Source organism: Globicephala melas, chromosome 12 (genome assembly GCF_963455315.2).
Source record: "Globicephala melas chromosome 12, mGloMel1.2, whole genome shotgun sequence".
Lineage (NCBI taxonomy): Eukaryota > Metazoa > Chordata > Mammalia > Artiodactyla > Delphinidae > Globicephala > Globicephala melas.
The window spans coordinates 38,347,750-38,361,824 of NC_083325.1; the positions used below are offsets into that span (position 1 = coordinate 38,347,750).

General features: G+C 36.3%; 1 protein-coding gene across 4 annotated transcripts in view; it reads left to right on the plus strand.

The window, feature by feature from the left end:
- USP34 (ubiquitin specific peptidase 34) overlaps positions 1-14,075 on the plus strand; it is a 231,419-nt gene that overhangs the window by 33,095 nt on the left and 184,249 nt on the right. For all 4 annotated transcript variants that reach the window (XM_030877324.2, XM_030877325.2, XM_030877327.2 and 1 more), the window contains exons 2-3: positions 5,666-5,753; positions 12,382-12,802. In XM_030877324.2, coding sequence (XP_030733184.1) covers positions 5,666-5,753; positions 12,382-12,802 — 509 coding nt within the window. The remainder of the gene's footprint in view (positions 1-5,665; positions 5,754-12,381; positions 12,803-14,075) is intronic.

Genomic DNA, 14,075 nt, shown 5'->3' on the forward strand with positions numbered 1-14,075 from the left:
GATTTTATTCTTTCAGTCAGAAGTCTGCCTCTCAGAATCTGTATTTTTGTTACTCTATGTAGTCTTTTTTTCTTTGAAGCTTTTACTAAAACTTTCTATGACAAATTTCTAATATATGCAAAAGAATAATATACTTACGGTATTAAAAGGTGAAATTTGTCTGGCAGTAGTTCATCCAAGTTCGTAACCATGTAGTACCTTTCTTTAATTGGCTTATATTCACTTAATTGTCCCTTTGAATAGTCTTTTAAATGTGTTTGTAACTAGGTCAAGTAGTAGATCATTTAACATTTTACTTTCAAGACAACAGGTCTTAAAGTATTCATGATTTATCAATATTGATAGAATTTTCTGACAGCATCTTGTTACATAATTTAGTGAATCAAGCCTTAGATATATGAGCTGCTTCAACAGCTTTATTTTGTTTTCCCATTCTCCTATTTAGCAGTTATCTAGTACACTATGTTTCTCTCTCTTAATTCTTCTTTTGCACATGATGATCCTTCTGACTAGGATTCCATCCCCTGTGGCCTTCTTTGCCGTCACTCCCTCCTTCCTATTCCTTTCCTGCTGTCCTTCTTGCTTCCCTTTTTACTAACTTCTGTCTTTCAGTTAGTTGTTATTTCTTTTAGGGAACTTCCCTTAGTCCTCTCCAAGATTGTGTTTCCATGTCCTGCTTATTAGGTTAAAAAAAAAAAGTTGCAAAGAATTGATGCTGAGTTGTTTAAAAAAAGTTCTCTTGAACTAGGTATTGTTCAAACAGATTGGGAAGTTCTTAAAAAGTCTAGAAAGTGTTCTGTATTTAGATTGTTCTGCAACTTGAGTAAGTGTTTAAATTACTGTAATAGAATGCTGGAATGGAAATGATAGCCAATGCACTGCTTTTGTTTCTTTTGAAATATACGATGCAGAACTCTAGTCAGTGGACTGAAACCCTAAGAAAAGGCCCTATGTCAGAAGATTGGTGAATGTGTATTAATAAGTTTTAAAATCAAGCATTAGTCTCGTAATTTCTGTATACCCAAGGAACAACTCAGGCTAGGAGTGCTGGCTAGTACTGGTCCCCTGGAGCTGTCTGTACTTACGTTAGCCATTTTACCCACCTAGGTGGGTCTCAGCGGCTAACCTTGGTGCTGGCCAGGGTTCTGGATAGGGCCCAGGTTCTTGTAATTCCTGTTCTTTTGGGACTTTGCTGATAAGAAGTTATGTGAGGTTGTGTTCAGCACCTTTGGCTTGGTGAGCAGTCATGAATTTTTTCATCTGATGAGTTGTGAGATTGTATATGAGAATACTTACCCTTTACTTGGGGTAAGATCCGGGTCATGACTACTAATGGTTTCTCAGTAGATTCCTGGGTTATGCCTCCTGTCCTCTCATGTTTCCTTTTGGGGTGATGCTTGCCATCATACTATCATACTGTTCATTTCTGATCTTGAAGTTTTTATGAGCATTTTCTTCTTTTTAAATTTAAGTGACAAGAACCATTTACTTTTCACCCTATTTCCACCCTTCTACCTCACGCATTGTGTCAGTTGGGTACATTTCTTTCAGTTACTGAATTTCCTTTCCTTGCTTTTGGGGAATGGCATCTCTGGCACCCAGGTATTACCCAGCCTTAATGTTTCCAATTCCACTTGGAAATCTTCTCTTGGGCTGTATTTGGTATTCTTTAGATCTATGTGACAATTCCTCCACCTTGCTCTTTTCCCAGTCCAGGTGGTTGGCCCTTTAGAGTTGGAATTACAGTTCCTTTTCTATAGGAAATAGGTGGAAAGATTTCTTGAACTTGCCTTCTTCCCTACTTCCTTTATTTGCTTATAAATATTATACTGTGGACTTTAATGGATCTTTGATTTGTAAAGATCAGTGGCTTCTTTTAAACTGCAGTGTGGGGTACTCTATCTCCCTTTTTTAAAATTAATTAAACATTCTTAAAATTGTAAAAAACACAACAAATTTTCTCATCTTCACCATCTTTTAAAATTACTGAAGTATAGTTCATTTACAGTGTTGTTCCTGGTGTACACAGAGTGATTCAGTTATACATATGTATTCTTTTTCATATTCTTTTTCAGTATAGGTTATTACAAGATACTGAATACAGTTCCCTCTACAGTAGGACCTCGTTTATCTCATCTTAACCATTTTTTTTTAACATCTTTATTGGGGTATAATTGCATCTTAACCATTTTTAAGTGTACAATTCAGTAGTGTTAAGAATATTCACATTGTTGGGACTTCCCTGGTGGTCCAGTGGGTAGGACTCTGTGCTCCCAACGCAGGGGCGCGGGTTCAATCCCTGGTCGGGCAACTAGATCCCATATGCATGCCACAACGAAGATCCCGCGTGTTGCAACTAAGACCCAGCACAGCCAAAATAAATAAATATTTTAAAAAAAGGATATTCACATTGTTATGCAACAGATCTTCAGAACTTTTTCATCTTGAAAACTAAAACTCTGTACCCATTAAACAACTCCTTATTTCTCTCTCCCCCTGACAACCACCATTCTACTTTGTTTCTATGGATTTGATTACTCAAGATATCTCATTTAAGTAGAATCATACAGTATTTTGTCTTTTTGTGACTTACTTTTTGTGGCTTATTTACTTAACGTGATGTTCTCAAGGTTCATTCATTTTGTAGCATGTGATGGGATTTCCTTCCTTTTTAAGGCTGAATAACATTCCTCTCTCTGTATACACCACTTTTTGTTTATTCATCTCTCTGTGTGCATTTGGGTTACTTATGTCTCTTGCCGATTGTGAATAATGCTGCTGTGAACATAGGTGTACAGATATCTCTTTGAGGTTCTGCTTTCAATCCTTTTTTCATATATATACCCAAAAGTGGGATTGCTGAATCATATGGTAATTCTTTTTAAAATGTTTTGAGGAACTGCTGTATTCTTTTCAATAGTAATTGCACCAATTATTATTCCCACCAACAGTGCTCAAGGGTTTCAGTTTCTACATATCCTCATCTATACTTGTTATTTTATGATTTTTTTTTTAACAGTAGCCATCCTAAGGCGTGTGAAGTGATATCTCATTGTGGTTTTTATTTGTGTACTTAGTTTTGAAATCATGAAATGAGTCTTCCAACTTTGTTCTTGTTTTTCAAGATTGTTTTGGTTATTTGGGGTCCCTTGAAATTCCATACAAGTTTAAGGGTAGAATTTTCCATTTCTGCAAAAACGTTGGGATTTTGGTAGGGATTGTATTGACTCTATAGATCACTTCGGACATTATTGACATTTAATGATGTTAAATGTTCCATGAATATGAGATTTGTTCCTATTGTACCTGATATCTTTCAGCAACTTTTTGTAATTGTCAGTTTTCAAGTCTTTCGCCTCCCTGGTTTAGTTTATTCCTAAGTTTTTTATTCTTTTTGATGCCTGTGTTCTTAATTTCCTTTTCAGATTGTTCATTATTAGTATATAGAAATGCAGTGGATTTTTGTACGTTGACTTTTTGTCCTGTCACTTTACTGAAATCATTTATTCTAACAGTTGTGTGTGTGTGTTTGTGTGGACTATAGCGGTTCCTACATATAAAATCATGCCACCCATGAACAGAGGTAATTTTAGTACTTCCTTTCCAATTTCTTCTTCTTGCCTAATTGCTCTGACTAGAACTTCCGGTAGTGTGTTGAATAGAAGTTGTGAAAGCAGCTACTTTGTCTTGATCCTGATCATAGAGTAGAAGCTTTCAGTCTTTCACTATTGAGTATGATGTTTGCTGTCTGGAGAGGTCTATTTTGTCTGGCTCTGATAAGATGTACTTCCCTTCCCTTTCTGATTATGGGGTAGATATAATGAAATAGTAAGCGTATGTTGGTGAGCAGTTAGGTTGCCAGTTGGGCCTCAGGTGGGGTACGTGTTTCTCACCACACGTGTGCGTTTCCCAGAATGTGTGCCATTTGCGTTTTGTGTTAGAGAAGGATATGATCTTTGCAACCACTCTGTTCCCTGTGTTTTCAGGCCGGGGAAGGAAAACTGTTACTGTCTACTGTGGTCTCTTCTTCTTGATGAAATCACACAAGCCAAGAGCTTGCTTTTAGTAGTTACCTTATCTTATCCCCCACTATATCTTACTTCGTCATGGTTGCTAGGTTTTGTTGTTGGGATCTTCTTCCTGATGGGCATTAGTGTCTTTGGCTTCCAGGGCCGCCTCAGGTGCTGTTTACCTTGTTACCTATTTGTTTGGCATATACTTTTGCCCTGTGATTTTTCCTTCTCTCTCTGCCCAAGAGAATTTTTTTACCTGCCTTGGTCTAGTCAGTATTATCAGAGAGAAATCTTCCAACCTCCTACTTGGACTTCAAGCATTTCTGGAGCTGAGTAGGGGAAGAGTGCTGTAAGTCTCAACATGGAGTATATAGTCTGATCTAGAACAAGGTGAGGTTTTTTTTAAAACGAAAATTAAGACATACGCAGTTGGTAAATAGAGGGATGATACTAATATAATGGAACATCTTAATGGTTCATATGGGATTTCCCCCAGCACATTAATGTTTTATAGTGATTCATGCAAGCTTTCTTGTGATTAAAGAGAGGACCCTACTGGTACATGAGAAAACAGTAACAAAGCTGACATTCCTCAAAAATGCCTTCTTGTGCATACAGTGATTGGTTTATTGCCTTCAGGGACCCCTGTGTTTTCTACTTTGTAGAGCTGTGTGGAGAAGGAAGTAGGTGCCAAGTCATTAAAATGATGGAGCTATGAGGATGGTTATATTTGATGTTTAATTTTTTTGGAAATGACCTTTATTAGAATTGAATGCCCTCAGGCACCTTCATATCAAAAGATGAAGCATGAACCTCATGGGTTAAAGTTGCAGAAGATTGATTGACACTGGTTAGTGCAGATACCAGTAGAGATTTAACTGTGCTAGTATTTTTTTAAATTTTAAATCAGACTAGTTATTGGTTTTGTCAGTGTTCTGGTTATAAAGTTTCATAGGTATTGAGTAGTCTGCTTCTAATGTTTTATTGTTAGTCTCATTTTCTTTATTGTAAGGTTTTATATCACATGAGGCTTCTTAGCAGTGCTTACATGACACAGTAGGAAATGCCTGTACAGAGAGATTAAATGTTTTCAGTATGATACCTCCTGGCTTTCAGCTACCTGATTGTGCAAAACCCAGCTCTCTCTGGTTCAACATCTCCGGAGAGCAAACATAGTCTTTTAGAGATCGTGTGTGTGTGTGTGTGTGTGTGTCTGTGTGTTGGGGGGGTGATGAGGGTTTGTCGAACTGCTTCTTAATAAGACTTTAATATTTTTTAGCCCCACTTGTATTCCTTCTTTTAGAAGTACTCAGTGTTTCTAATTCCTGAGACTCTCTGAGACAAAGTTAGCATCGAATTGGTCAATAATTAACCAAGATTTATTTTCTTTAGTGAAAGCAAAAAAAAAAAATTATTGGAAATATTTGTATTTGTAAATCTAGCTTTTTTTTTAAGTGTTGACTTTTTTTTTTGGCCATGCCTTGTGGCACGTGGGGATCTTAGTTCCCTGGCCGGGGATTGAACCCATGCCTCCTGCAGTGGAAGCGTGGAGTCTTAACCATTGGACCACCAGGGAAGTCCCTGTTGGCTTTAATATTGGTTTGGCATTATTTATTCATAATTTAAAAGTTACTTTTTCTATTTTCTTTCAGTATCCGATATAGAAGGTGGTGATGGACTGCAGCTCAGAAAGGAACATACTCTCAAAATATTTGCTTATATCAATTCCTGGACACAGAGGTATGCATCTTTATGTATTTTGAAGAGTAACTTTGTCAGTTGTGTTTTGTTTTACATTTTTATTTTTTGTTTTTGGCCATGCCACACGGCTTGTGGGATCTTAGTTCCTTGACCAGGGTAGGAACCCGTGCCCCCTGCAGTGAAAGCACGGAGTCCTAACCACTGGACCACTTGGGAATTCCCAGTTGTATTTTATTTTATTTTTTATTTATTTATTTTTGGCTGCGTTGGGTCTTCATTGCTGCACGCGGGTTTTCTCTGGTTGTGGCAAGTGGGGGCTACTTTTCCTTGCCGTGCATGGGCTTCTCATCGCGGTGGCTTTTCTTGTTGCAGAGCATGGGCTCTAGGCATGCGGGCTCAGTAGTTGTGGCTCGTGAGTTCTAGAGCCACAGGCTCAGTAGTTGTGGTGCACGGGCTTAGTTGCTTGGCGGCATGTAGGATCTTCCCAGACCAGGGCTTGAACCCATGTCCCCTGCATTGGCAGGCAGATTCTTAACCACTGAGCCACCAGAGAAGCGCATAAATGAAATTTTGATATGTACAGTTTTAGGTAGTAATTTGTAGGCTTCATTAGAATATCAAAGGATGTAGAGACTCTCTGCCTTTATATCATGCTGTTCCAGAATATAGTGATTAAGAGTAGTATGGCCTTGGAGCCAGATAGATGTGGCTTCCAGTCCTGCTTCATCACTTGTGTACTAGGTGATTATGACAAATTAGTTAACTTCTGTAAGCTCTTACCTCCTCATTTGTGAAATGAGTAATAATAAAGCTACTACTATCTTCATGAGGTTGTGAAGAAACAAAATACTTAACATGGTGTCTGACAAAAGAACTTAATAAATACCTATTTTAATTAAAATTGTTGAAACATTTTAGAAAATGAAATATATATTGAAGGGTACATAAGCTAAGGCATGAAAAGTCAAATTGGAAAATAGTGTGTAATATTTCTAATTCTATTCACATGTTAGTAAGTATTAACAGTTTTTAGCTGATAGTAAAAAGTACCAAAAAGTAGAATGTTACACTCTTAATTGTTCATGCTGATAGAAGAGAGAAATGACAATAAAATATACAGTTGGATCACAGTGCTTTAGAGTAAAAATTTTTTGCCTGTTTCCCTGCTCTGCCCTCCCCCCATCCTGTTTCTCTCTAGGGCATCAAAAAATATTGTCCAGATTAAGACTGTGGTTCTTGTAGGGGATAAAAAGCTACTAAGAAAGCACAGTTAATTTACAAAAGAAATTCTTAACTTGGTGGCCCATGACCATGGAAGGTCCATAAATGTACCTTAGTGCACGAATGGATCGGATCCATGACATCTCATACAAAATGTTCTCTGTAGATTTTCTGGGAGAAAAGTGTTAACTTTCAAAAGATTATCAATAATCAAGAATCATTTTTTCTAATATGTTGGTTGACCAGAATATAGCTGAAGGAGAATGTTCACTTAAAAAAACAATATGTTAAGAATTTAATATTTATAGAAATTTCAAAGGCTTTAATATTTTATAATTTTCCTTCTATTTAAATGATATACTCATTGTGAAAGTCTTTTAGAAAATACAGAAAATCAAAATTAAAAAAAAAAAATGCCATCACCCAGAGTAACAACTGGTAACTTTCTTTTGGTATAACCTTGGTATGAGATTGGGAACAGTACAGTTTTAAAATTTTACAAAAATGTGATTATAAAACTTGTATGCTTTATAATCTGATTTTTTTCATGTGAACTATGATCAGTCTCTGTGTCATCAAATATTATGTCATCATTTTTATTAATAATTGCTGCATCACAGTAATATAGCTGCCACTTCTTTGTTTTGTTCATAAGATTCAGGGAGTTAGTTATGTATATTACTTTAACAGATTATCATTATTTTATTAATATTGGAATGGAAAATTGGAATGAAATGGGAGGAAAATGAATCCAGAGAATGGGGAGAGAATATTAGGAGAATAAATGAAAGAATATAAATTTGCAAAAGAGCATACATGGCTCTGAAAGGAATATCGTGCATGATGAAGGCATTGATACCACACAGCAAAATTCTTCTTGTTGGAATTGTTGCTGGTTTTTGTTTGACTTGTTTAAAGCCTGTTACAAAACAGGCTTATGTTTTATATCTTGCAGATGCCTCAGTAGGCATTCAAGGTTCCTCGTTGTCTTCTACCTGTCTACTTTTTACCTTTATTTCAGGATTTCTCCCCTGAAATAATTCTGGGTGCTAGCTAGGTGGAGGTTCTGTCAGATCTTTCTATTTTCAGGCTAAAAATTTCACCTTTCACACCTGTCATTTGTACTTAAAGTTTGAGGCTGTTGCTTATTTTTATTGTTTTATTAAACTTTTATTTTTTATAACAGTTTTAGACACTATTGCTTTTAAACAGGTTAATGTATGTTCTCCACTCTTTAAGGGTCTACTTTATATTTTGGAATTAAGAAATTTGACCAGTGGGATATTGATATTGACCACTATTAAAGTAGTGTTTTTCAGAAATTAGCTCATAAATAAAAAAACTTTCGCTATGGTTGGATACTGTAGATGAACAGTCCTTTCATGTGTTCAGCAGTACCAGACCAGGAAAATGTTAGATCCATTCGAAGATTTGTTAGATGGAATTATGGAATCCAGGTTAAAATAATTTAATTTTGACATGTAGCTTCCTCGTGAATGTTAGTATTTTTATTAATTGAAGCTACATATTTTGTTAGTCATTTAGAAATTTTTATCATTGTGTGTTCTTAAATGTAAGCGTATTCCACTCAGATAGGCAGTATATAACTCTGCGTAGGTAGTAAAGTTTTATCAGGTGGGTAATAACGGGAAGGACTGAGAAGAAAATAGGATAAGCTCAGATAGTGAAAGGTAATGTATGATATTGGTGTACAAATACAGTATGTACAGAGTTTAAAAAATAAAATGGTAGGGAAAGGCCTATAATATAAAAGTCCATTGTCCCCTATCTCCTCAGCCCCATTTCTGTTTTCAACTTTTTGAGATGTTGGTTTTGATACTAACTTTTATGTTCTGAAGTAATATTATATTGCTGTTGCTTTATCTGTCAATTTTAGGTATAATCTGTGAACTTCCTTTTCTGATATATAAAGATTTCACCCATTTACCCTTCCCCGTCCTCTCAATATAGTTACATCAGTTCTTGAGGTAGTTCTAAAAACAAAAATAATGCTCAGTTATTAGCCAAAAAAGATTCTGTGGTTCATTTTATATTTTACAAGATATAAATTGTTGTTTTTCTTTTGTTTTCATTCTTTGTTTCATAGAGTTTAGTGTCTTGTTCTTCATTTGATTAATTTTCTAGGTGTGGATCACTAATTTTTCCCAAACTCTCCAGCCCTTCTTAGTACTAGTTTTTACATTTTTATACATCATTAGGTGATCTGTTACTTTCTTACCTTCCTTCCATCTCCTTTGGCTTTTATCTTCCTACTCCAATCTGTATTGATTTCTCAGTAGGGTTACTGAAACAGCTATATTCTCTTCAGATCATCCTTGAAATTCTTTTGCTGTTCTATTATATTGGATATCCAGTTCACTGGATTCTATGCCATCTTTATTGGTTTACTTCTTTGTTTTGTTAGGATGATATCTTTTCTGAGAAAAGGTACATGGGAGACAAATGGTTTTTAGACCTTTCCGGCCTAAAAGAATGTCTCTTCTACCCTTACTTTTGTTGATAACTTTTGTTGGATACAGAATTGTAGATAGAAAATTATTTTCTCTCAGAATTTTGAAAGTGTTATTCCATTGTATTTTATCTTCCAATATTACGTAGGAGAAAGTATGAGCTGTTTTTATTCCTGAGCTTTTTCTTGTCACTCTTTTCACTCTCCCCGAAAGCTTTTAGGATCTTTATCCCTCCTTGGCTTCAGAAATTTCATGATGGTATGTGTTTCTTTCTTTTTTCAGATCCTTTTCCCATATAGGTTGTTACAGAATATTGAGTAGAGTTCCCTGTGCTATACAGTAGGTCCTCGTTGATTTTTTTTTTTTTTTAAGATTTTATTTATTTATTTATTTGGCTGTGTTGGGTCTTAGTTGCAGCATGCGGGATCTTTTGTTGCGGTGCATGGGCTTCTCTAGCTGTGGCTCGCAGGCTCAGTAGCTGCGGTGCGTGGGCTTAGTTGCCCTGAGGCATGTGGGATCTCAGTTCCCTGACCAGGGATCAAACCCACGTCCCCTACATTGGAAGATGGATTCTTAACCACTGGACCACTAGGGAAGTCCCTATCTATTTTATATATAGTTGTATATATATGTTAATCCCAAACTCCTAATTTATCCCTCCCCCCACCTTTCCCCTTTGGAAACCATAAATTTGTTTTCGAAGTCTGTGAGTCTTTTGTAAATAAGTTCATTTGTATCATTTTTTTAGATTCCACATATAAGTGATTATCATATGATATTAGTCTTTTTCTTACTTACTTCACTCAGTATGATAATCTCTAGATCCATACCTGACTGCACTTTTATAGTAAATTTGACTAGCTCTTTGGCTTTCCTAATCCAAAATCTGACCTCAAGGTTGTTGTTTTTTTTTTTTTTGCGGTACGCGGGCCTCTCACTGTTGTGGCCTCTCCCGTTGTGGAGCACAGGCTCTGGACGCACAGGCTCAGCGGCCATGGCTCACGGGCCCAGCCGCTCCGCGGCATGTGGGATCTTCCCAGACCGGGTCACGAACTCGTGTCCCCTTCATCGGCAGGCGGACTCTCAACCACTGCACCACCAGGGAGGCCCCTCAAGGTTGTTTTTTGAGGGGAAACTCAGATTTCATTTTCACTAAAGATAGTCAGATGTATGATCCTTCACTTTGAACTTGGTTTTTCCTAAACTTAAAGGAAGAAGCTACTCATCAGAAAAATGTTGAGTAATGTGTTTATTTTTCTTTTTGTAGAAATTGCGATATTATAGAATTTAAAACTGGAGGAGGCCTTAGAGATAAAATCCCTTTCATTTTGCCATGGAGAAGATAGTCCTGATGTATCATTTATGCATTTCTGTGTAACAAGGTACTCCAAAAGTAGTGTTTAAAACAACAGTAAACGTTTGTTATCCTCAGAGATATGTTTATTATCTCAATTACAAACATTTATCATCAATTATTTTATGGGTAGGAGTTTGGGAGTGGTTTAGTTGGTTGGTTCTGGCTTGGATTTCTTATAAGGTCGTAGTCAAGATTTGGCCAGGTTATGGTCATCTTTGGATGACCTTACGTGGGACTGGAGGATCTATTTCCAAGTTGACTCACTTCCATGTTTGGCAAGTTGGTGCTGGTTGTTAGTGGGAGGACTCAGTTTTTTCTCATGTGGCCCTTCCCATGGCCTCCTTGAGTGTTTTTCATGATAGCTGGCTTCCCCCAGAGTGAGTGATCCAAAAGAGAACAAGGCAGAAGTGGTAATGTCTTTTATAACCTAGTCTCAGATGTCATACACTGTCATTTCTGCCACATTCCATTCATTGGAAGCCAGTCATTAAGTCCAGTCCACATTCAAGGGGAGGAAAATTGGGCTTCACCTTTTAAAGGGAAGAGTAGTATTAAAGAATTTGTGGCCATACTTCAAATTTGCCACACCTGGAGAAATGAAGTTATTCTTACATGGTCATACAGGAAGTTGGTGATCTATTTGGTACAATAAGAGTTTTGATTTGTTTCGATAATATAACTAGGTGCAAATTTTAAGTGATAGTTGCTTAACTGTCATCTGTTATTGGATACATTGTAACCTGGTACTGTGTATTATTTACTTATTGATTCACCAGACCCCTTTGATTATCCACAATATGCCAGGCATTGTGCTACTAACTGAACATGTCTAAGAGAACTAGATTTGTCTGTAGTAATTACTGACTCTTATTTTTATTTATTTTTGTTTTTTTACTGGAGCTGAAGTGCGAGAGAGAGAGAGAGAGAGAGAGTGTGAGCGTGTGTGTGTGTATATATGTTGTGTGTGTGTTCTTTAAACACTTTTGATCTGTCAGATAGGATAGGAATGTCCCTCCTAAGTAGCCTTCAAGCAAATTATTATATCAGCAGCATTATTATTATCAGCAGCTCCGTGTGGTATGGCATGCGGGATCTTAGTTCCCCAACCAGGGATCGAACCCGTGCCCCCTGCAGTGGAAGTGCGGAGCCTTAACCACTGGACTGCCAGGGAAGTCCCAAGCAAATTATTTTTAAATGTAACTTTTTTATTAGTTGACAACAAAATCCCTTATGTAAAATAATGAGCTGGGTTTACTAATAAGGTATTTTATTATAGCCAGTTTCCTGATATTTGTTAAACATGCACTGAGTAGTTAGTACTTAGAGAAGCAAAGATATAGCCATAATTCTTGTTCTTTGTCTAGAGGGACAGATAAATACATACATAAAACTGAAGATGATAGCTGTCGACCTAACATGGTGACTTTTTACCAGTACCAGTTTTTGGTGTGATGCTGTCTTTTTAAGTTATTGTAGTGCTAACTCTACCAGGAAGGAGGAAATTAAATTATTCAAAAGATATTTTAGTATTTGTTTTTTTATATTACTTTTTAGAAAGATATAATTGTTGCCTCTCTAGGAAGCATTGATTTATTGAAAACTTTTTTTTCTCTTATAGGCAATGTCTATGCTGCTTCAAAGAATATAAGCATTTGGAGATTTTTAACCAAGTAGTGTGTGCACTTATTAACTTAGTGATTGCCCAAGTTCAAGTGCTCCGGGACCAGCTTTGTAAACATTGTACTACTATTAACATAGATTCCACGTGGCAAGATGAGAGTAATCAAGCGGAAGAACCACTGAATATAGAAAGAGAGTGTAATGAAGGAAGTACAGAAAGACAAAAATCAATAGAAAAAAAATCAAACTCTACAAGAATTTGTATTTTGACTGAGGAGGAATCTTCAAAGAGCTCTGATCCTTTTAGTTTATGGAGTACAGATGAGAAGGAAAAACTGTTACTATGTGTGGCAAAAATTTTTCAAATTCAGTTTCCCTTATATACTGCTTACAAACATAATACTCATCCTACTATAGAGGTATGTAAAAATAGGTATTGTGAATTTTAAGTAATACCAAGTCATGGTTATGTTGGTAATTTCTCACTTATGAATAAATATGAAGATAGTCATTATTGATGGAAAAAATTATAAAAATCACTGTTGTTATAAGAATTACTTCAGATTTCTTCAGACCATTTCTGTAGCAACTTGTGTTGAACATTTGCTCAGCATAGTTCTATTAAGGAAAGATTTATAAATTGAGCTCATAAAATTAAACTGTCAGTGATAGACATTTTGCTGATGTAGATCTGTGCTGTATTTACTGTGACTCTTTCAAAAAGTAGTAACTGAGGAAAAAGAAGCACATAGAGTTTTGAATTTCATTCTTAGAAACATAGGTTAACAGAATTTGGAATTCCTTTTGTAAAGAAAAAATGCTTAACAAATTATATGTAATTACTAGTTTTAAATAATAGTATTTTCTTTTGTATGTCAAGATGCTTTACTTATTTCACTAGTGATATTTTTCCACTCCCTCACTCCCTCCCTCCCCCCCCCACCTCCCTCTTTTCCTCCTTCCCTCCTCCACTAGTGATATTTATACAAGCCTTTCCAGGAGATCAGTAACCCATCTTAGGTATTTACATAATGGCATTATTTCTACAGATAGCAGGAATTGAAACAGTTATGTGATAATGTATTATAATAATGGCTTAAAACAACAGTGATTAATTATTTCTCATGATTCTGTGTATTGCTTGGGCAATTTCTTTGCTGGTTTTGTATGGCCTTACTTAGGCACTTGCATTTATTTTGGGAGTTGGATGGGTTTGAAAGTCCAAGATGGTCTCATTCACAAATCTGATAGTGCTGGCTGCTCTTTAGGGCTCCTTGGATTTTTCTCTACATGGCCTCTCTACTAGGGTAGACTATCTTCCTTACATTGTAGTCTTAGCATTGATCCAGGAAGGCAAAACTGGAAAGCTGTAAGGCCTCTTATAAAGGTCCAGCCTTTGAAACTACACAGTATCAACTTTACCACATCCCTGTTGGTTGAAGCAATTCACAAGGGCAGCTCAGATCAAAGGGGTGTGAAGTAGACTCCATCTCTGGATAGGAGGAGAGGTAAAGTTTCATTTTAAACTTTTAAGTACATTCTGTTTTTCGTGCATCCAGGAATGGGTAGAGTTGTGGCCATTAACAAATCTACCATATGCTTTTTGTTTTTTTAAGGCTGTCTATTTTCTCCAGCTTATTTTTTCTATAACCTCCATTCTGACTTCTCTAAACTTCCTTCTTCATCTGGAAA